Source organism: Natrix helvetica (genome assembly GCF_964273705.1).
Source record: "Natrix helvetica genome assembly, chromosome: Z".
NCBI classification, from domain to species: domain Eukaryota; kingdom Metazoa; phylum Chordata; class Lepidosauria; order Squamata; family Natricidae; genus Natrix; species Natrix helvetica.
In genome coordinates, this window is record NC_138554.1 from 138,478,893 (window position 1) to 138,502,441 (window position 23,549).

The 23,549-nt window shown below is 44.3% G+C and overlaps 2 protein-coding genes across 2 annotated transcripts in view; one reads left to right on the forward strand and one right to left on the reverse strand.

Annotated features, from left to right (window-relative positions):
- The first annotated feature begins 6 nt into the window (after positions 1-6).
- On the forward strand, positions 7-4,738 carry LOC309381196 (7-alpha-hydroxycholest-4-en-3-one 12-alpha-hydroxylase-like). The gene is made up of 2 exons (XM_081931921.1): positions 7-3,026; positions 3,402-4,738. The coding sequence occupies exon 1, from the start codon at positions 32-34 to the stop codon at positions 1,400-1,402; it is 1,371 nt and encodes a 456-aa protein (XP_081788047.1). The 5' UTR covers positions 7-31; the 3' UTR covers positions 1,403-3,026; positions 3,402-4,738.
- Positions 4,739-6,697: 1,959 nt separating this feature from the next.
- Positions 6,698-23,549, reverse strand: part of OBSCN (obscurin, cytoskeletal calmodulin and titin-interacting RhoGEF) — a gene marked incomplete at its 5' end in the record, with an annotated part of 248,074 nt that continues 231,222 nt past the window's right edge. Inside the window, 6 exons of the mRNA XM_081970681.1 lie at positions 6,698-9,250; positions 13,120-13,269; positions 15,864-15,939; positions 16,660-16,883; positions 18,766-19,005; positions 22,934-23,015. Of these exons, the coding sequence (XP_081826807.1) occupies positions 9,076-9,250; positions 13,120-13,269; positions 15,864-15,939; positions 16,660-16,883; positions 18,766-19,005; positions 22,934-23,015 (947 nt within the window). The 3' untranslated portion in view covers positions 6,698-9,075. The remainder of the gene's footprint in view (positions 9,251-13,119; positions 13,270-15,863; positions 15,940-16,659; positions 16,884-18,765; positions 19,006-22,933; positions 23,016-23,549) is intronic.

Below are 23,549 nucleotides of genomic sequence, written 5' to 3' on the forward strand. Positions count from 1 at the left end.
GGGACACGCACTGAACTTCCGAAACGACAATATGGATTTCCTGCAAACCATGCATAAGAAACATGGGGACATCTTCACCACCTTGATCGCAGGAAATTATTTAACCTTCTTGATTGACCCCTTGTCCTTCGGTGGCATCATCAAGGAAGCCCGGAATAAACTGGACTTTATGTCATACGCAGCCGAGCTAGTCCTCAGGGTGTTTCAATTCGAGGCCAACCATGATTCTCACAAGATCGTTGAAACCTCCAGCACGAAGCATCTGAAGGGAGAGGGCTTAGTGATGATGACTCAATCCATGATGGATGCCTTGCAGACCGTCTTATTCCAGTGGCAAGAAACCTCCACAGAAGATCCAAAATCCTGGAAGGAGGACAGTCTGTTCCACTTTTGTTACAACAAGGTCTTCCAAGCTGGGTATCTGGCTTTGTACGGCACCGAACCAAGCGATAAACAGGAAGAGAAATCCAAACAGAAAGACAAGCAGCACACCGAAGAGGTCTTCGTCAAATTTCGCAAGTACGACAAGCTCTTCCCGCGCCTCTCGTACGCCTTGTTGACCCCGTCGGAGTGGGGTCAAGTGAAGAAGATCTGGAACTACTTCTGGGAGGTGCTTTCGGTGAAGAACGTCTACAAGAAGGACAACATCAGCCAGTGGGTCAGCGACCAGTCTCAACGGCTGGCTGAAATTGGGGTCTCCGAGGAAATGAGGGATCGGTTCATGTTCCTGCTCCTTTGGGCTGCTCAAGGTAACACGGGCCCAGCTTCCTTCTGGATCCTGGAGTACCTGATGAAGCACCCCAAAGCCATGGAGGAGGTCAAGAAGGAGATTGAGGAGGTGGTGAAGAAGTCAGGCCAAGACCTGGCCTCCTGCCAGAAGCCCTTCAACATCACCAAGGAGATGCTGAGCCAAACACCCATCCTGGACAGCACGGTAGAAGAGACCCTGAGGTTGGTGACAGCCCCGTTGTTGATCCGGCTGGTTTTACAAGACATGGACCTCAAGCTCCACAATGGGAAGACCTACATGCTGCGCAAAGGCGACAAAGTCTGCCTCTTCCCTTACCTCTCGTGCCACATGGACCCCGAAATCCACCAGGAGCCCCAGGCCTTCAAATACGACCGTTTCCTCAGCCAAAACGGCAACAAGAAGGAATTCTTTAAGAATGGTGAGAAGGTAAAGTATTACATCATGCCTTGGGGCGCTGGGACCTCCATGTGTCCCGGCCGCTACTTCGCCACCAACGAAATCAAGCTTTTCGCCTTTCTGATGCTGGCTTGTTATGATCTGGAGCTGATCAATCCGCAGGAGGAGATCCCAGCCATAAACAAGACCCGCTACGGATTTGGGGTGATGCAACCCTTGAATGATGTCCGGTTTAGGTACCGTTGCCGGTACTAAAAACAGAGGCGGAGATCGGCACACGATAACCAGGGAGATTTCATCCGTGAATTGGTTTGCCTTTATGTTAGGGAATTTAATTTGTGTGTGTGTGTGTTTGTGTGTTTGTGTGTGTTTGTTTGTGTATTAACCACTTCTTTTCCTTTTGCACACTTCGCTTGGACAAGATAATCAAGAATAATCAGGGATATATCTCACCAGTAAACTGATTTATCTCTATGTTATGGGATCAGACTGTGTGTGTGCGTGCGTGTGTGTGTGCGTGTGTGTGTGCGTGTGTGTGCATGTGCGTGCGTGCGCATTAACCCCCTCTTTTCCTTTTGCACATTTAGTCTGTTGTGGAAATCACCACATGCATGATAGAGTTTGGCTCCTGCTCCCCAGCTGTTAAGGAGAGAGAGAGAAAATCTCTGGAAAATGGAAAATCTGCCCTAAAAAATAAACCACAGGGGGCTTCCTGAAATTAACCCTCCCAAATCGCTTCTCTTTCCTTCCTTTCCTGTTCAAGTTCAGCTATCCAGAATAATAATATTTTTTTAAGTTCATGCAGATCCAGCCTGCTAATGTACACAAACCGAGGTGTGTCTTCTGTTGATCTGAGGTGCCCAGTGCAATTTGCCAAGGGGCTTTTGAAGAGGCAGAGGAATTCCAAATAAGGGTTTTTCCCTTTGTGTGTAGCAAAGATATGGGTAGTCCTCGACTTACGACCACCATTCAGCCCAAAATTTTGGTTGCTAAGTGAGACATATGTTAAGTAAACTTTGCCCCATTTGACGGCCTTTCCTGCCACTCTAGTTAAGTGAATGACCATGGGAGGCTGCAGGGGTCATAAGTGTGAAGAACGGTCATAAGCTACTTTTTTCAGTGCTGCCGTAAGTTTGAACAGTCACTAAATGAGGACTGCCTGTATCTGGCACCAACCTTAATTCTAACTTGTCTCTGCCTTTGATGCCACGAAGAAGGAAATGCTTTGATAATTTTGATGGACTGGCTGCTAAAATAAAGCAAGGTCATGGCGCACACTTGAAAGTAAATCAGGAAGACTGTAATTGGGGGGCTGGGGGTGAGGGTCTGTCTGCCCAAGTAGAAAGAAAGTTTATCAACGGGAAATATGCACGTGTAAAGCCTGTAGCAATTATGGGTAGCTAGAAAGCTAATAAAAAGTAACAAGGATTAGACAACTTGCAGACCTCAGCCAAAAGTTAGCAACGGAGATGGTCTTCAGCAAATGAAATGTCTATTAGAGAACTCCCGGGGCATTCATTAGCCAAGGCTTTGGAATGGGAGAGCTAGAGACCAACAGAACAAATTGTAGAATTATTGCTAAAATGTTTATTAGAGGATATTTCTGATTATTTCACCTTGTCCTGCCTTCTCCTTTAGTGAAAATGTATAAAGCTCTCTTAATCCTTTGTTCTTGGTTTTTCTTGGCCTTTTGACCAGGAATCCTTTTTCCTTGGAGAACTCCAATAAAAAGCAATCAGAAAACCTGCACCTCGTGTCTGGCGCCCATCAGTGGCTTCGGCACCAGGCTCAGACCCCAATTGGGGACAACAATCTAATGAACTTAAAATTATACCTGCAGTGCCTTGTTTTTATCAGATATATATATAGAGAGAGAGCAGTGCTTCTCAAATAGTGGGGCGGGCCCCCCAGGGGGGGCGCGAGGCTCCGTAAAGGGGGGCTCAGCTCAAATTATTTTATATATTTTTGTTTTGCAGGTTAAAGTTTTTTTTAATATTGTGTTCCTTTAAATCCTGTGCTGCTTTAAATCTTTTCTGCTACAGTTAATAAAGCTATTCTTTGTTGTAAATTGATCCACATTTCTTTCTTTTTTTATTCTCTTATACTTTAATAAGGATACAGTGTTATGCAGAGGTGTACTTATAACAATTTTATAGACAAATGATACTATTTAGTCGCGCGGGGGGCGCGAAATGTTTTCTTCTTCCTAGGGGGGGCATGACAGAAAATAATTGAGAAGCACTGATATAGAGAGAGAGAGATGAAGAAAATTGACCTTTGTCAACGGCAAACATTAATTGAAGTGTCATTTTTGCTGAGTTGGTAAAAATGTGGCAATGACAAGATTGCAAAATTTCATATATATTTTTCTCCAATGAAAAGCTAAGGAAAAAGTAAATATATACCCACGCCTTGTTTTTAAAAGTCAGGTCAAGGACAGCCAAAACAACGAAGCTTTCTAAATCACTGGAGGTTTTCAAGAAAGAGATTGCACAGCCATTTGTCTAAAATGGCATAGCGTCTCCTGCTTGAGCAGTGGGGTGGACTAGATGACCTCCGAGATCCCTTCCAGTTCGTATTATTCTGTTTAATGAGGTTGTTGGGAAATGAACTCTGATTTGAAGGAATAGAACCAAGCCATCAATTCTGGCTTTATATGGGTAGTCCTTGTTTTATGACCGCAACTGAGCCCCAAATTTCCATTGCTGAGTGAGACAGTTGTTAAGTAAGCTTTGCCCCGTTTTATGACCTTCATTGCCACGGCTGTGTGGTTGTAACTTTAAACAGTTCCTAAACGAGTGGTCGTAAGTTGAGGACTACCTGTAGTTATTCCTTCTGTTTCACAATTGTAATAATTATCCTTTTTTTCCATCAGACTTCAGTGCACCGGAAATGAGAAACAGAACTGAAAGTGAAACATTTGTTAATTTCCCCCATTTTACAACCTTCCTTGCCATGGTTGTTAAGTGAATCACTGCAGGTGTTACATAAGTAACATGGTTGTTAAGTGAATCTGGCTTCCCCATTAACTTTGCTCATCAGAAGGTCAAAAAAGATGATCACATGACCTCGGGACACTGCGACCGTCATAAATGGGAGTCATTTTGATTATATGATTATAAAGATACTGTAACGGTCGTAACTGTGAAAAATGGTCAAGTCATTTTTTCAATGCCCATACATCAAGGACTACCTATACACCTTCTTTCTTTCTTTCTTTCTTTCTTTCTTTCTCTCTTTCCTTCCTTCCTTCCTTCCTTCCTTCCTCTGTCTTCCTTCCTTCCTTTCTCTCTGTCTTTCTTCCTTCCTTCCTTTCTCTCTGTCTTTCTTCCTTTCTTCCCCTCTCTCTTTCTTCCTTCCTTCCTTCCTTCCTTCCTGTCTTCCTTCCTTCCTTCCTTCCTTCCTTCCTTTCTCTCTGTCTTCCTTCCTTCCTTCCTTCCTTCCTTTCTCTCTGTCTTTCTTCCTTTCTTCCTCTCTCTTTCTTCCTTCCTTCCTTCCTTTCTCTCTGTCTTTCTTCCTTTCTTCCTCTCTCTTCCTTCCTTCCTTCCTTCCTTCCTTCCTTTCTCTCTGTCTTTCTTCCTTTCTTCCTCTCTCTTCCTTCCTTCCTTCCTTCCTTCCTTCCTTTCTCTCTGTCTTTCTTCCTTTCTTCCTCTCTCTCTCTTCCTTCCTTCCTTCCTTCCTTTCTCTCTGTCTTTCTTCCTTTCTTCCTCTCTCTTCCTTCCTTCCTTCCTTCCTTCCTTCCTTTCTCTCTGTCTTTCTTCCTTTCTTCCTCTCTCTCTCTTCCTTCCTTCCTTCCTTCCTTTCTCTCAGACTTTTTTGTGGGAAAAATTATCATAATTCATTTTTTTCAGTGCCGACATAACTTTAAACGGTCACTAAATGAACAGTTGTAATTCAAGGACCTGCATAAATTTTCTTAAGTAAATAAATAAGAGCATTTTTCAACTGAAAAGCAGAAGCTATTTTGCTGTTGAATGCAAGCCATAAAATACATTCCAGGCACTCCTTGACTTACAACCATTCATTCGTTACAACGTCAATTCAAGAAGTGACTTTCGGCTGGGCCCCAAGACTCATCGCTGACCAAGGTCACGTGATTAAAATTTGGGTGCTTGTCAACCGCCATGTTCTGTATTTACGACGGTTTTTGCCTCCTGAGTCCTGGGGTCTCATAATTGTGACCTTCCCCAACCAGCAAAGTCAATGGGAAAAATCCAATTTGCTTAACGACCATGTGATTCTCTTAACAACTGCAGGGATTTGCTTCATAACTGTAGCAGAAAAAGTGCACAATTGGGTGCAACTCACTTCAAGTTAGTAACATGATTGTTAAATTAAGTGCTTAGCAATGGAAATTCCTGTCCTGAATTGTGGTCATAAGTCGGGGACTACCTGTAGAGTGAATTCTGAGACCAAAATGCTCACCAGGTGATCTTGGTCTTAATTCTGTAGTGGAAATGCAACATGGATTCACCCCAAAATATTCTCGCGCTGATGCCATATATTTTTGCGTCTCCATTTTGCTTTACTTCAAGAAGCAGGTCAGACTAAATGTTCTTTGAGGTCCCTTCAGACCTTGGGATTCTGGGATAAGTTCTGGGACGTGATCCCCTTTTACGACCGTCTGACAAGCGAAGTCCATGGGGAAGCCAGGTTCATTTAACAACCGAGTGACTAACACGGTTGCAACTTAGCAATTTTGGATATAGAGCTTTATAGCGATAAAGCGTTATAACTTTATCTACTCAGTGGTGTGATTCTTCAAGGCCAGATTTCTGGTTGTCCTTTCCTGCTGTGTACTGGACTGTTCTCCTCGGTGTAAGGGGGTGAGGGTGTGGTAAAATAACTTTTTCCCTTTATTCCGCACAAGGCAAGCTTTGATTATGCTACTTAGGGATTAAGAAAACAGCAGCTGCAAGAGGCGATGGGGTTTCCCCTCTTCAGGCTCTCTCCTGATTCCCTGAAGGGGATCCAGTTTTCTTCTTCCTCCTGGGATCAAATCGGTGGCAAGGCTTCCTGACGGGCGACTCTGGGTTCAAGGAAAACAATTAACAAAGCAGCTCCAGGTTCTTGCATGAAAAGCATTTGATTAAGAAAGCCCTGGATTTCCACAGGGCGCAAAAGGCCTTTGAAACCAGATGCTGATTTTAAAAATAAAGTGTTGACTTTCTTTCTTCCTTTTTTCTTCCTTCTCTTCCCTTCCCTGCATTCTCTCCTTTCCTCTTGTCACTTTCCCATTCTGTTTCTTCCTTTCCTTCCTTTTTCCTTCTCTTCTTCTCACCTTTCTTTCTTTTTCTTTTTCCTTCCTTCCTTCCTCTTCCTTTCTTTCCTTCCCTGCCATCTATCTCCTTTCCTCTTGACACATTCCCTTTGTCTTTCCTTCCTTCCTTTTTTTCTCTCCTTTCCTTCTCTTCTCACCTTTCTTTTTCTTTTTCCGTCCTTTCTTCCTCTTCCTTCCTTTCCTTCCCTGCCCTCTCTCTCCTTTCCTCTTCTTGTCACATTCCCTTTCTCCCTTTCCTCTCCCTTTCCTTCCTTCTTTCTTGTCCTCTCCTTTCTTTCTTTCTTTCTTTCTTTCTTTCTTCCTTTCTTTTTCTTTCTACCTCCCTCCCTCCCTTCATTTTCTCCCATTCTTTTTCCCCTCCCTCCTTCCCTCCTCTTTATCTCTTTTCCTTTCTCTGTCACTTCCTCCCTCCTTTGTCACATTTGGCCAGGCTTTGCTACAAATTGGTGCACCCCAAGAGGGAATGGGGAAAGGCCCCTCCCGCTGACCTAGAGCTAACTCCCCCCCCTTCCTGTGACATCTGTGTGACTACTGTTCCCCCCCCTCCAAGAGACATAATCCAGGAGAATAAACCCTTCACTTCCGTTTTCAAAATTCAACCCTCAGTGAGAGGTGGGTTATTTAAAATAAAAATGAGTGAGCCTGTACCGTTGCTTAAGCAAATCACCTTTTTTAAAGTTAGTGCTTAGTCATAGTGAAGACCAGGAGGGCCACTTCAAAAGACATGAAGTAACTTTGCTTTTGGCATTCTCAACACAGGTAGCCCTCGACTTACAACAGTTCATTTAGTGACGGTTTGACGTTACACCGAAAAAAGTGACTTATGACGGTTTTTCACCCTCACGGCCGTTGCAGGCCTCCCCAGGATCACATGGTCAAAATTCTGATGCTTCGCAACTGATTCATATTTATGACGGTTGCAGTGTCCGGGGATCACGTGATTCTCTTTTGCGACCTTTCCGACAAGCAAAGTCAATGGGGGAAGCTGGATTCACTTAACAACCATGTGCCTAATTTAACAACTGAAATTGATTCACTTAACAATGGTGAGAAGAAAGGTTGTAAAATGAGGCAAAATTTGCCTAACAATTTCCTCACTTAGTAGTGGAGATTTGCTCTCAGTTTTGGTCGTAAGTCGAGGACTCTCTGTACTAAAATGAAAAAAGCAACACCAGAGTTACCAGCACTGGCAAAAGCTACAATGAACAATTGCAAGACAAGTTTATTTTGATTACAGTATTTATTTACTGCGGCAGATAAATAGTCAGTCTGTTTTTTAAATAATTGGAAAATCAAAAGTCAACCCAGCAATTTCATGTTTTCTGTTCTACTGGGCTATTTTTCTTTTCTTTCTTTTTTCTTTTTAAAAAAAGTCAATGCGAGGAAGAAAAATTGGTTCAGCTATTTGTAAAAGAAAAAACTCACTCTTCATGGCAAAAGAAGCCATAACCAACTAATTTTGTTTGTTTGTTTCTTTGGAGGGCAACAAACACCACAATAGTTGGGGGTGAAGTGAAGCCCCTGCACTCGCTCTCCGATAAGACTGTGAAAGATTTTCTATGATTTCCCTTTTTAAAAAAAAAACAATTCTGTAATTCTTTTGAGAAGAACAGCCGGTAGCTTCTCCAAAGGGCTGCAGGCAGTTTGGCTGGATGACATAAGCCGCCTCTTTAAAACCTCAGGAGGAGTGTCGGGTCTGAGATGATTTTTGCAGAAAGCTGTCATGATTTTGGTTGAGCGTATGGCTGTTCTTAGTGTGATGATGATTTATTGTCTGAACATTGTTGTGTATTTTCACCCTGGGGCGTTCACACGTGAAAAGTCAAAGCTGTAAAACCATTGAAACTCATCCAACTGTTAATGAAATCTGATGTTTATCGCAAAGTTTTATTATGTATGTATCGAAGTCTTCTAAGGCAAACTGATTTTCCTTCCTAATAAAACGAGCTTTTTCTGAACCTCTGAAAGTTACTGCTATTGAACGCAACCGGGCCGGGGGGGTGGGGGGGAGGATAAAGGGAACGAAAGGAAACTGTTCAATTAATTATTTAACGCTAACATTGAATAATTAAATAATTATTAAAACTAAAATAAATCAATAAAACCAATTTAATGTATAGCTATTTTCTTAATTTAGTTTTATTAATTTCATTTGGATTAAATAAATTCTTTAATAAATAACTAACTAACTGAACTAAATTTAGCTTAATAGAACTACCTTTGGTTAAAATAAAACAAAAACCGAAATTAAATCTAAATCTTCCTTTTTCTTTCTTTTCTTTTTTGTGCGTGAAACGCTTGTAAGGTACATGGACATTTGCATGCTCAGCTGAGGGGGAAACGACGGATAAAAAATATTATGTAGCCTCTTCTCCCCCTCCAGCTTTTGTCACTAAAGCCTCTAAAAAAAACCAGATTCTTCATAAATACTCACCTCCCCCCCAAATAAATAAATAACCCAGAGATTTCATAAGTTCCATCTGTGCGTTGCATCCGCCTTTGCTTTCGAAACAGATAATCTTTCGGCCAGACCTTCGTTTTCTCCAATCTGTTAATTATCCCAAGTTGTTGAGGGTATGAAATAAAATAAAATGCATCCCTCTGTTATGGCTGGGGCCTCTCTTCTCTTCCAAAGTGGTGTCAGTGTCTACACAGCCATTACTCCATACTTTGAACAGAGGAGCGCTCTTTTCCTCTCGCGTTCGGCCACGAAATTTCTCAGCTTGGTGGTGGAGAAAGTCACAGTGGCTTGTAGGTGTTCGTCTAAGCCAGTCTCCTGCAGCCACGAAGACTGAAGACATTCTGTGGCTGTTGGCCTTCTCCTGGGAGGAAAAAAGAACATTGAGGTTGAACATTCCCTATCAGAGAAAGCAAGTGGAGAGGGGGAACCCAAATCTTCCTTGTTTTTTTTCCAAGGAGGAGGAGAAAGAAGAAGAGATTGGACAAACATTTGTCTGAAATGGTTTAGGGTCTCCTGCTTGAGAGGGGGTTGGACTAGAAGACCTCCAGTGTCCCTTCCAACCTTGTTATTAGGGAGGGGGAGGAAGAGGAGAAGGAGGAAGAGGAGGAGGTGCTCTCTGAGCTTGGTGCTTTCCTAGGCAACATCATCAGTGCTAGAAGGGAGGAGGAGGAAGGGAAGAGGGAGGAAGCTTTCAAGGTCTAAGAAAAAGCAAAGATGAATTATCTAGAGAGGATTCTCCATCCTAGACCTTAAACTTAAACTTAACTTGGACTTCATCTTACACAGCCATCCCAGCGGTTGATGGGAATAGAAGACGGGCCCACTTTAACAGAATAACAGAATTGGAGGGGACCTTGGAGGTCTTCTAGTCCAATTATGAATGCTTTGAGTTCCTTTGAAATAAGGAAGCTCAAGTACCGGTATGGACCACCCAAAGGGAAAATCGGTGCAAAACTCTAAACTTGAACAAGCTGAAAGCTCATTATAATATGGCCAACACGCCTCCTGAATATACTGTGTTTCCCCCAAAATAAGACAGGGTCTTATTTTCTTTGGACCCCCGAAATAAGCGCTTGGCCTTATTTTCGGAGAGGTCTTATTATTTTTGAGGTGCAGGAAGTGACAAGCGTGGTCACTTCATGGCTGCTGCTGGGTTGAAATATTTTGGGGGAGGGCTTATTTTAGTGCAGGGGTGTCCAAACTTGGCAACTTTAAGACTTGTGGACTTCAACTCCCAGAATTCCCCAGCCAGCATGAGCTCAAAAGCCCAATTGTGCATGAGCACAAAAGCCCAATTGGGCGTATTATCCAGGGAGGTCTTATTTTCAGGGAAACAGGGTAGCTAGTCCTCAATTTACAGCCATTCATTTAGTCATCATTCAACATTACAAAAAAATAATGACTTGGGCCCATTTTTTACACTTACAGCCATAGCATTATGTGGTCAAACCCTGGACAACGGATTCATATTTATGATGGTTGCAGTGTCCCAGAGTTATGTTATCCCCTTTGGTGACCTTCTGACGGGCAAGGTGAAGGGGGAAGCCAGATTCATTTAACAACCATGAGACCAATCTAACAACTGTGGCAAGAAATGTTGAATCCAGGTAGCAAGCCCCTTTTTTGGGGATCTGCCGGAACTTCAAACATTCACTAAGCAATCAGTCATTAAGTGAGGACTACCTGTAAGCCCAAGCAACCTCTCACTGCATTTGACTGTTGATACTAAGGGAGGAGATTTATAGGTAGTCCTCAACTTACAGCAGTTCATTTAGTGACTGTTCAACATTGCAAACCACACTAAAAAAAACTTATGACCGTTTTTCACACATATGACCATTGCAGCATCCCCATGGTCAGGTGATCAAAATTCAGAGGCTTGGCAACTGGCTCATACTTATGACCGTCACTGTGTCCCAAGGTCACGTGATTCCCCTTTGGCGACCTTCCGACAAGGAAAGTCAAGGAAGGAGCCAGGTTCACTTAACAACTGTGTCAACTAATTTAACAACTGCAGTGATTCACTTAACAACAGTGGCAAGAAATGTCATAATATAGGGCAAAATTCACTTTAAAAGTTTCTCACTTTAGCAACCAAAATTTTCGGCTCAATTGTGGTTGTAAATTGAGGACTACCTGCACTTATTTATTTATTTATTTATTTATTTGTCAACAAGTACAAGGAAACAAGTATGAAAACACATTTAAAAAATGGCACAAATAAATGGGTGTAAATAAGCAAAGCATAGCCATAAGCACATAAAATGAGTACATATAAAGGGGGACAGTGGGACAGGGACGGTAGGCACGCTGGTGCGCTTATGCACGCCCCCGTGGGGACCTCTTAAGAAACGCATAAGGTCCACGGCAGACAGTTTAAGGTAAAAGGTACAGAGGGGGGGGGGGTGAGGTTAGAGGAACTAACAACAGGAGTAGGTAGGGTGTTCCACACATTTACTACTCTCTTGCTGGAATGGTTTTTCCTGCAATCAAGATTAGAACGGATTACATTTAGTTTGTATCTTGTGGTGTAGTCATTAACATTATTATGGCAGATTATCTTGTGTACCAAGCTCAGGTCAGAATGTAGGCGGCGTAGTTCAAGGTCACCCAGACCTAAAATTTCAAGCCTGGTGATATAGGGAATTTTATTACGAGAGGAGAGGTTTGAGTAATCTTCTTGTGAAATGCCTCTGGACCCTCTCTAATGCTTTAATGTCCGAAATGCATTGTGGGTTGCAGGCAGACGAGCAGTATTCAAGGATAGGTCTGGCAAAGGCCCTAGTTAGCAGCACAGAAGACGTTAGTTGAGATGATCTTGGGTAGAAAGCGCCGCCTGGAGGGATTGGGGGCGCCGCCTGTTGCGCCGCCTGGAGGGATTGGGGGTGAGGGGCACCGTCCTGCGGTGGTTCTCCTCCTACCTCTCCAGACGGACGCAATGTGTGTTGGCAGGGGAGCAGAGGTCGACCCTGAGGCCTCTCACTTGTGGGGTGCCACAGGGCTCGGTCCTCTCACCTCTCCTGTTCAACACATATATGAAGCCGCTGGGCGAGATCATTCGAGGTTTCGGGGTTGAGTATCATCTGTATGCCAATGATACTCAGTTATACATCTCCACCCCGAACCACCCCAACGAAGCCGTCGAGGTGATGTCCCGGTGCCTGGAGGCCGTACGGGTCTGGATGGGCGACAACAGACTCAAGCTCAACCCTTCCAAGACAGAGTGGCTGTGGCTACCGGCGCCCCGGTTCAGCCAGTGGGTTCCATCTCTGGCCATTGGGGGTGAGCTACTCCCCCCCCCCGTGGACCAGGCGCGCAATTTAGGTGTCCTCCTAGACGCGCGGCTGTCGCTGGACGACCATGTGACGGCCGTGGCTAGGGGGGCGTTCCACCAGGTTCGCCTGGTGCGCCAATTGCGCCCCCTACTGGACCGGGACGCCCTTCGCACAGTCACTCATGCCCTGGTGACGTCCCGTCTGGATTACTGCAATGCTCTCTACATGGGGCTCCCCTTGAGATGCACCCGAAGGCTGCAGCTGGTCCAGAATGCGGCCGCGCGGGCAATTATGGGGAGTACTAGGTACTCCCATGTAACACCTCTCCTGCGCGAGCTGCACTGGCTACCTGTAGCTTTTCGGGTGCGTTTCAAGGTGTTGATTCTCACCTTTAAAGCGCTTCATGGCTCAGGACTAGTTATTTGCGGGATTGCATCCTACCCCATACATCCCTGCGACCAATTCGCTCTCACAGGGAGGGATTCCTCCGGGTGCCGTCCGCCAAACAATGCCAGCGGGCGACGCCCAGGCCTTCTCTGTGATGGGCCCGACCCTCTGGAACGACCTCCCCCCTGACATTAGAATCATTACTGACCTCCGCTCCTTCCGTAAGAAACTCAAGACCCACCTGTTCCAATTAGCTGGCCTGGCCCAATCACAATTATGATCTAATCCCTCGACTCTCCTGGCCGGTTATTTTAAATTTGGGGGTATTTTAATTTGGTTTTAATCTGATTAATTTTTGCACTATTGTACAGACTTGTGTTTAATTTGTTTTTATGGGGTTTTGTAATTGTTGTATATAATGTATTTCATTCTGTCTGTACACCGCCCCGAGTCCCCTTGGGGAGAGGGAGCGGTTGACAAATCCAATAAATGAAATGAAATGAAATGAGAAAGAAACATCTGCAGCGCGTGAGAGAGGAACCCTTGGGGATCAAAAGGATCGTCTCACCATGGATTCAAGGAAAGCGTGCTTTGGAGGAAGTTTATGGCTCCCCCTGAAAGGCCAGCGTAACATTTGTTGAGTCGTATCTTGTCCCGCTTGACCAGCCTTCCGAAGTCACAGGCTCCCTCGGAGCTGATGGGATATTCGGCGCTCAGCCTGGAAAGGGGAGAGAAAGAAACGGGTTTGGTTTGGCCAAGAGAACACCGTCTTTGTAGCTTGGAGTTCAAATCTGGGGTCCTTGTTGGTTTCTGAGGTCGGTTGTTTTCTTGCAGACATCTCATGAGCCAACAATGCAACATCATCTGTGGTCGAAGAAAGGGGAGGTTGGAGAGAGAAGGAGGGGGAGGAGAAGGAGGAAGAAAAGGAGGAGGAGGAGGACTGTGAGGTCCTTGGTGCTCTCTGGAGCTTGGTGGTTTTCTTGCAGATGTTTCAAGACTCAACTAGATGACCTCATTAGTGCTAGAAGGGAGTGCTACAGCCCCATTTCACAGTGATGATGTCACCTGGGAGGATTATGAAACGTCTGCAAGAAAATAATCAAGTTGAAGGACTCCACCTCAATCCTACCCTCCCCCATGGTCACCCTGTGGAAAGTTATCACCCGGCCCTCTCCCAGAAAAATGAGATATCCTAGGAAATATTGAAAAAGCAGAATATTTCATTTCCCTGGATGTGAAAAGGGAGAAATATGTTTAAAGAGAGAATAGCTCCCTGAAGCTTCCTGCCCCCACCCCCTTTGTCAATGGGCCATTAAGAAGGCCAAGCCAGTCCCTTTACATAATAAAGAGTTCTCCCCTTCACTCCAGGGGGATGGGATTAAGGCATGATAATATTGGCCCTTTACCCAACTCCCCACATGGCATCTGAGAACTCAACCAAACCTGGATTCAAAACACGGCCTAGAGAGTAGACCCTGCATGGCCCCATGGGAGTCTGACAACCAATCGGAATACAAGCTCAAGATCAAAGGCCAGAGAGGGCATAAAACCAGGGACTTTCAGCATCTCAGTCCTTCCTTCTCTTCTTCTCCACCAACACTGAAGCATGTGATCACCTTTTCTGTTCAGGACTCAGGCCATGTGGTCCTGTCCACCATTAAAACCATCTTTCCAAGCAGCCTCCATGTCTCCAGTGTCTTTTTCCTTCACTTGGAGCCAAACCCAGAAGGACATTTCTTTCAACAACCCAGAGGAATATTTCTACAGATTACCTTGCAGGTCATCAATGACCTATTTGTTTTAGATCTTCAATCGGACTCGATGACCTACAAGATCTCTTCCAACTCTGTTAATCTGAGGTGGCTGGAGAGCCAATCAAGTCGACCTTGAAGAGCCTCTACAGAGATTTTCAATCATCCAGGTCCTAGTTTTCCCACAGGTGCTTTTTCACCAAAAGGCAACTGGATTTTCTTGGTTTGGGAAAAGGTTTCGCTTCTCCTCCAAGAAGCTTGCTCAGTTCTTCGGTTTCTTCACATTTTCACTGAAGAAGCTTCTTGGAGGAGAAGCAAGGAGAAGCATTCACTGCCACCTTTCAGAAAGGATTACTGCAAAGGCTTTGATGATATTTGATTGAAGTCATGTCTGTGAAGTTGCATTTCTCCACATAAGGACATTTCAAAAATCGTATTAGTAAGATCAGAGGCATGCTAATTATGTGCAAACCCAGTTTCTTCCACCTCTGTCCATTTGTGGGTAATGTCATACATCAGCTTTGTTTTAATTAATAAATTTATAGCCTATACTTCACAGCCACCTGAGATGGCATGTTGTGTGGCATTCCCTAGTCCTATCCCCCCACCTTATAAAATCCCCCAGAAATGGCAGAAATTAATCCCAAGCAGGTCTTAAGGTTGAAGTGGCTCTGGAACACGCAAGTCCCCCATTCCTATTTGAAGACCATCCCCACAAGATCACCAGGCTCTTGGGCCGGGAGAAGGGGGGATGGCCCCAAGTCCTCCCAGAAGCTTCTTTGGCTGTTGCAAGACAGAACCTTGGTCTCTCTCCTCTTGCTCCAGCATCTTCTCCACTCCACCACCCCAGTAGATATTTGGGGAAAGATGCTTGTTTGTAAATAAGCAGCTTTGCAAGTTCTCTGTAAAGATTGGAGAACACAGTTCAGACAGATGTGCCTTTTATAGATCTAGGCGATCCTGCTAGATTTGGGACCTCAATGGAAGAGGCCCACCTGAAAAACGAACGTGTGTGTTTGTGTGTGTTTGTGTGTGTGTGTGAGAGAGAGGGGGGGGGGAGGGAGAGGGAGAGAGAGGGAGAGAGAGAGATACTTCCAGTTAGCTTTGGACTTCTGGACTAATCCCTGCAGTTTTCTGGGCAAGGTTTTCAGAAATGGTTTGCCATTATCTGCTTCCTAGCGATGAAAGAAAGTGGCTAGCTGAAGATCACACAGTTGGTTTCATACCTGAGGTGTCACTAGAACTCACTGTCTCCTGGTGATTAGCCCAAAATCACCCAACCTGCTTTCCTGCCTAAGACAGGACTAGAACTTCCCGTCTCCTTGTGATTGGCCCAAGGTCATCCAGCTGGCTTTCATGGCTGAGACGGGACTTGAACCCACGTTCACTTGCTTTCTAGCCTGGTGCCTTAACCGCTAAGCGAAACCCACATCTCCTGTACATCTCATCCGATGATATGAGGGATTCTGTCGTCTGCAGAAGATTGGAGGAGAAGACTTCTAGGGTCCCTTCAACTTTGAAGGTTCTGTGATTTTCTCAAGAGAAACTGAGGTCAACTTACATGATGAAAGCCGTCACGCCAATCGCCCAGATATCCGTCTGCGGGAGGGCTCCCTTCTCTGACAGGAGTTCTGAAGCTAAAAGTACACACTTGTGTCAGGAAAGTGTACCGCCATAACATCCAGATGCATCAGATTGAGAGAGATTTGCAGAATTAAGTTTTCTGCAAAAATCTGATGTATAAAATGGTTTTGTTTGTTTATTTGTTTCTCCACATTTCTGGATTGCGCCCTCCCCCCCCTCTGTATCAATGTGAAATCATTGGTGCTCTCTGAGTGTGGCGGTTTACTTGCAGATGTTTCATTACCAAAGTAGATAACATCATCAGTGCTATGAGTGGGGTGTGCTATTTATATTTGTTGCTTCTTGGTAGTTCCCTGATTAGACTATTGTTTACTATTTCATTGTTCCTCAGACAAACAGTCCAACAATAAAGAACACAATACAATACAATACAATAGCAGAGTTGGAAGGGACCTTGGAGGTCTTCTAGTCCAACCCCCTGCCTAGGCAGGAAACCCTATACCGTTCCAGACAGATGGCTATCCAACATCTTCTTAAAGACTTCCAGTGTTGGGGCAGTCACAACTATCCGTCGATCGATCCATCCATCCATCTACTTACTTACTTACCTATTTACCTATATACTTATCATCTCTTTCACCTAACTATGTAAATGTGTATGTACATGTGTGCCTTCTATAAATTTGAAATACCCCCCCCCCCAACACACACATATATTTTCCTTTATCTCTCTGCTCATGTTGCCAAAGGCTCATATTTTCTTGCTTACTCACCCATGGTTTCTACATAATCCGTGCATCCATCTACGGTTATGATTTGGTCGGGCGTATAAAACCGGGCGTTGCCGAAGTCTAGAAGTTTCAACAGGTTGGGCTCAACAATCACCATGTTTTCAGACCGCAGATCTAAATGTATGATGTCCTGTTTGTGAAGGTACTCGACGGCACTGAGAATCTGCCACAGGTAATCCCTGACCTGCACCTCTGAATACGAAGGCCTGGGAAAGAGAAGGAGCTTAAAAGCACAAACAGGGTCAGGGGTTTCCCTAAGATCCCAATCAGCCCAGTGATGTGAAGAAATTCAGGCTGAATGGATAGGACCAGATCAGAAGTGGGTTGCTCCTGATTTGACCCCGTTTGACCGAACTGACAGTGGAATTCAGAGCTGGTTTGCAGCACCGGCAGTGACCCAGGCCTGCCACGCCCATGAACCGGTTACCGCTGCTGGGCCACTGCCATTTTGGATTTTACTGACTGCGCTGTAGATTGTTCTGCGCATGCACGAAGAACAATTGACATTGAATAGTGCATGCGCGCCAGGGGTGGTTCTGAGCAGTCACTACTGCCGGTTCACTTGTGGGTGCTGCAGATGCATGTTGTGCGCCATGTGCAGTGCAATAAAAATACTTCTGTGCATGCACAGAAGCAAAAAACAAGATAGGCGCCACCGGGAGAATCAGTTCAAGGGCATTGCAGGCCTGGTCACCGCCAGTTCCAGCAACCCAGGCTGTCAAACCACTACCGGCCCAAACTGAACCGTTCCGAACTGGTAGGAACCCACCACTGGTGCACACACAGAGCAGTTGTGAACCTGTCGTAAAACTGGCAGCAACTGACCCCTGGACCAGATGCAGGCAGTCAGAATCAGAATCAGCCACAACTGAGCCCCAAATTTCCATTGCTAAGTGAGACAGCCATTAAGTGAGTTTGGTCCCATCTTACAACCTTTCTTGCCACGGAGGTTAAGTGAATCACCGCAGTCAGTAGCAGGGTTGTTAAGCGAATCTGGTTTCTCCATTGACTTTGATCGTCAGAAGGTCGTTAAAGGGGATCACGTGATCACGGGACACTGCGACCGTCATAAATATGTGCCAATTATCAAGCATCATCCGAATTTTGATCACATGGCCATGGGGAGGCTGCAACGGTTGTAAGTGTGGAAAACGGTCATTTTTTTCAGTGCCGTTGTAACTTTGGAGGGTCACTGAGCAAAGGGTTGTAAATCAAGGACTGCCTGTATTGCTGAAATAGTCATAAGTGCAAGGACTGTACAAAGTTGTTTTTTTAGCAGCATCATAACTTCAAAAGGTTTTTAAATGAACGTTCATAAATTGAGGACTGGCTGTAGGTTGGTCAAATAGAAAGAAATATAGCTACCGTATTTTTTGGAGTATGATATACACTCCCCCACCCCCCAAAAGAGGCTGAAAACTTGGGTGCATCTTATACTCCGAATGTAGCTTTTTCGAAGCTTTTTTTCAGCCCTAGTGAGGTGCCCACGAGTGAAGTCGTTTCACTTGTTAGCACCTCATTAGGGTTGAAAAAAAGCTTCAAATATTTTTACTGCAGCACACTGTTGGAAAAATTTCCTGGTTCCTTCCAGCTAGGAGAAGCCAAGGACAAACAATTCAAAGGCTTCCTTAAGAGGTACTTCTTTTGTCCAGTTTCTATTTTGGGGGGATAATCCCCTCAAGGGCAAGGCAGAGAGTTTCTGTGACTATGTGATTTCTATTCTTTGGGAGATAATCCCTTTAAAGGCAAGGCAGGGATTTTTTCCGATCTGAGTTTTCTCAATGGTTTCCTTCAGGCAAGCACTGGGCTGGTTTGTTGATTCAGCTTTGTTACATTTTTACTAGATGTGAAGTGCTTTTGGCTGAATGCCCAGACATCTAGTTAAGTTTATTAAGAGTTTCCCTGGCTGCCTTTGGAAAGAAAAAAAGTGGCAAAAAGTGTCATTTTATTATACTATTGCATTTGCTTGTTTTTCTTGTGTTATGGGAATAAAAATTAATATCTGGTAGGCAGAATTTCCACCCCCCCCTCTATTTTTCTCCCCAAAAATGAAGGTGCATGTTATACTCTGAAAAATATGATATTTACCTTCCAGCTAAGGCGTGAAGCAGCTCGGGCCCCACACAGAGTTCAACAATCAGCACAAGGTGGCGTGGACTCACATAGGCACCCTGCAGTTGCCCTACGTTTGTGTGGTGCAGTTTCCTTAGGATCTGGTATTCCTGTAGGATGGCGTCTTTCTCTTCCAGCTGATATGGGATGATTTTGGCAGCCAATGGATTCCCGCTGAATTTTTCCCGGCATTGTTTGATGATGCTGAAGCGGTCTCTGAAAGAAGAGAACCCAAACATCACTGGGGGGTTTCAAAAAGAGACCGGACAACCTTTTGACCAGGTCAGTATAAGATCTCCTGCTCAAGCAGGGGGTTGGACTAGATGACCTCCGAGGTCCCTTTCAACTCTATGATTCTATGAGGTCTTTCACTTCTAAAATCCTAAGAAGTTTTGGATTAAATGGAATTATTTTTTGGGATTAAATTGGGATTGGCATGTGCAGAAAATGGTGCCAAATATGACACTACTACAAGTGGTTGACTTGACTTACAACCATTCGTTTAGTGACCAGTTTAGTGGCACTGAAAAAAATGACTTATGACCATTTTGCAAAATCTTGACATCTCAGCATCCCCACTGGCCACATGATCAAAATTTGGATGCTTAGAAACTGGTTCATATTTATGACGGTCGCAGTGTCCCACGGTCATACGATCCCCTTTTGCGACCTTCTGACAAAGAAAGTCAATGGGGGAAGCCAGATTCATTTAACAACTGGGGCAGGAAAGGTTGTAAAACAAAGCAAAATGCGATTAACAACCATCTTGCTTAGGAACAGAAATGTTGGTCTCAATTGTGGTCGTAAGTGGAATGCACAGGTACAGTATAGGTGGCACCTTGCTCAATAGTAGTAACTGTGAGAGGGATCTTGGAGTCCTAGTGGACAACCATTTAAATATGAGCCGGCCGTGAGCAGCAGCTGCCAAAAAAGCCAACACAGTTCTAGGCTGCATCAACAGAGGGAGAGAATCAAGATCACGTGAAGGGTTAATACCACTTTATAAGGCCTTGGTAAGGCCACACTTGGAATACGGCATTCAGTTCTGGTTGCCACGATGTAAAAAAGATGTGGAGACTCTAGAAAGAGTGCAGAGAAGAGCAAGATGAGGAATAGGGGACTGGAGACTAAAACATATGAAGAATGGTTGCAGGAACTGGGTATGTCTAAGTTTAATAGAAAGAAGGACTAGGGGAGACAGGAGAGCAGTGTTCCAATATCTCAGGGGCTGCCCCAAAAAAGAGGGAGTCAAGCTATGCTCCAAGGCACCTGAGGGCAGAACAAGAAGCAATGGGTGGAAACTAATCAAGGAGAGAAGCAACCTGGAACTGAGAAGAAACTTCCTGACAGTTGGAACAATTAATCAGTGGAACAGAAGTTGCCTCCAGAAGTTGTGAATGCCCCAACACTGGAAGTCTTTAAGAAGATGTTGGATAGCCATTTGTCTGAAACGATATAGGGTTTCCTGCCTAGGCAGGGGGTTGGACTAGAAGACCTCCAAGGTCCCTTCCAACTCTGCTATTGTATTGGATTGTATTGTAAGTCAAGGACTACCTGTATTGCGTGAGCTAAATTGGCTACTGAAATTTCCAGGTGCAATTCAAAGTAGTGATTGTCACCTTTAAAGCCTTAACGTGATCTGGGACTGGGTTACCTGCAGGGCAGCCATTTTCTCTACCTGTTGAATTGGATCTGGCAAGTTCGGTTATAGCAGGGGTGTCCAAACTTGGGAACTTTAAGACTTGTGGACTTCAACTCCCAGAATTCCCCAGCCAGCCGGCTGGGGAATTCTGGGAGTTGAAGTCCACAAGTCTTAAAGTTCCCAAGTTTGGACATCCCTGGGTTATAGGAACAGATGCTGTCAGCCAAAGAATGTTGCTTGTCGGGAACTTGAAGACCTCATCTTATGACCACAATTAAGCCCAAACTTTCTGCTGCTCAACCAGACAGTTGTTAAGTGAGTTTGCTCTATTTTAACCACCTTTCATGCCAGCATGGTTAAACGAATGGCTGCACTTTCATGGTTGTAAAGCGAATCTGTCTTTCCACATTGACTTTGCTTGTCAGAAAGTCGCAAAAGGGGATCGCATGACCCCAGGACACTGCAACCGTCATCAGTACATGCCAGTTGCCAAGCAACTGAATTTTGATCACATGAGCACAGGGATGGCGCAATGGTCATAAGTGTGAAAAACATAAGTCTCTTTTTTCAGTACGATTGCAACTTAGAACAGCCTCTAAACCAGGGGTGTCCAAACTTGGGAACTTTAAGACTTGTGGACTTCAACTCCCAGAGCATGGCTGGCTGGGGAATTCTGGGAGTTGAAGTCCACAAGTCTTAAAGTTCCCAAGTTTGGACACCCCTGCCCTAAACAAATGGTTGTAATTCGAGGACTGCCTGCCAACAACTGAAGCTTCAGAACTGATCTGATTCTTTCTTTAATGTCTTTCCCTCGCCTTTCTCTTGCGTAATGGTGACTCATTTGTTGTGCAGAGCTTCCAAATTTTATTTCTGGGTGTTCACTTCCAGCCCAGGCCAGATGTGCAACTGTTATTGAAAGTACTTTCAGCTGAAATGCACACTCCCTGGGAAAAAGTTTAGAAACGTTTCTATTTCATTGCATTACTCTTTCCATTTACATTTTCTGTGGCTGCTGAGCTTCTGCCAACATACAAATGCTGTGTTCCTTTCTGTGTTTTGCAAAATCACTTTCTCGCTTTGGGTCTAGGCACACATCCACACACACACACCCAAATAAAACTGCGGTACATGGTTGTCCTTATGTAATTTTCCTAAAAACAGCATTAAAGGTTTGAATCAGTTGCTATCTCTCTCTTCCTCTCTCTCTCTCTCATCTCTCTCTCTCCCTCTCTCTCTCTCTCTCTCTCTCTCTCACACACACACGCTCTATCTATATTTACCCCTCTCTTTAAAAATGCTGCTAATAGGATCAATTTACAATTCCCTTTAAAAAAATATTATCCTTCTTTCCTCTGTTTCCTTTTCAGCCAAGCCAGCTCTCTTCCTCTTAAGCTTAAAAGAATTCACAGGATGGAAAAATAGGATTTTTTTTTTAAAAAAGCATTCCATTATTTGATTCATTTCGAAACAAACAGGATAATCCAAATTAAGGCCATGAGAGTTCCCAGTGTTTCATTTTCTGTTTATTCTTTAGGAACTTTGCTAGGCAGCCAGATGGATCAGCCAAAAGCTGGACCTTGAAATGGGGGATGTCTCCTTTATATAAAATTATGGCTGTAACATATGCAAGAAGAGGGACATTGAGGGCCTTAAAAGGACATTTCAAAAAGGTTTGTGGTTGGGAAGCCACCCAGACTCACTGAAATTGAGTAGGCAGCCATATAAGTGAAAGGGAGGGAGGAAGGAAGGGAAGAAGGAAGGAAAAAAGGAGGAGAGAGAGGGAGGGAGGGATGAAGGAAAGAAAGAAAGAGAAAGAAGAAAGAAAGAAAGAAAAAAGAAAGAAAGAAAGAAGAAAGAAAGAAAGAAAGAAAGAAAGAAAGAAAGAAAGAAAGAAAGAAAGAAAAAGAGAAAGAAAGAAGAAAGAAAGAAAGAAAGAAAGAAAGAAAGAAAGAAAAGGGAGGGGAGGGAGGAAAGGAAGGAAGGAAGGAAGGAAGGAAAGAAAGAAGAAAGGAAGAAAGGAAGGAGGAGGGAGGGAGAGGGGGAAGAAAGAAAAAAAGAAAAAGAAAGAAAGAAAGAAAGAAAGGAAGGAAGGAAGGAAGGAAGGAAGGATGGATGGATGGTGTACAGGTAGTCCTTGACATACAACCGTTTGTTTAGTGACCGTTCAATGTTAAAAGGGAACTGAAAAGTGACATGACCACTTTTCACATTTACGACTCTTGCCAGATCTGTGTGGTGATGTGATCAAAATTCAGACGCTTGGCAACTGACTCATTTTAGGACAATCCCAGGGTCCTGTGATCACCTTTTTGCAAACTTCTGTCAAGCAAAGTCGATGGGGAAGCCAGATTCACTTAACAACTGCAGTGATTCAACTTAATAATTTTGGCAAGAAAGGTCGTAAAATGGGGCGCAGCTCCTTTAACAAAGGTCTCACTTAGCAGCAGAATTTTGGGCTCATAAGTTGTGGTCATAAGTAAAGGACCACCTGGATATGCGTACCTTTTAATCTCGGTCTGGAAGGCGTAGGTCTGGTGCGTTGGTGGAGCTGCCATCCGATTCTCTTCTTCCTGAGCTTGAAATGCTGAAAGAAGGCAGGAAGAAAGGACAAATTCTAAATTAAAACATGGTTATCGCAGGCAGTAGATAAGCATAACACCAACCTTCTGTTGCTAAACTTAGTTTCCCAGGAGGGAGGAGTCCCAGGACTCTGGGCCTGGCAGCACAGAGTATCCATCACTCACAATAATCCTGATTTTATTACAATTATTATTCTTAATCCTAATCCTTTTGCATTGTTTGTTGGGGCTTTGGATTATACAGGTAGCTCTCAATTTACAAACTATTCGTTTAGGGACCATTCGAAGATACAATGGTACTTAAAAAAAGGGACCTATGACCACTTTTCACACTTACGACCGTTGCGGCATGCCCACGAGGATCAAAATTCAGATCCTTAGCAGCTGACTCATATTTATGACGACTGCAGTGTCCTGGGGTCACCTGATCAACTTTTGTGACCTTCTGACAAGCAATGGGAACCCAGGTTCCCTTAAAACTCATGTGACTAAGTTAACAACTGCAGTGATGCACTTAACAACCGGGGCAAGAAAGGTCA

Bases quoted from the DNA above. Each gene is read 5' to 3' on its own strand.
- LOC309381196 (XM_081931921.1), top strand. From the start codon at position 32: ATGGATTTCCTGCAAACCATGCATAAGAAACATGGGGACATCTTCACC.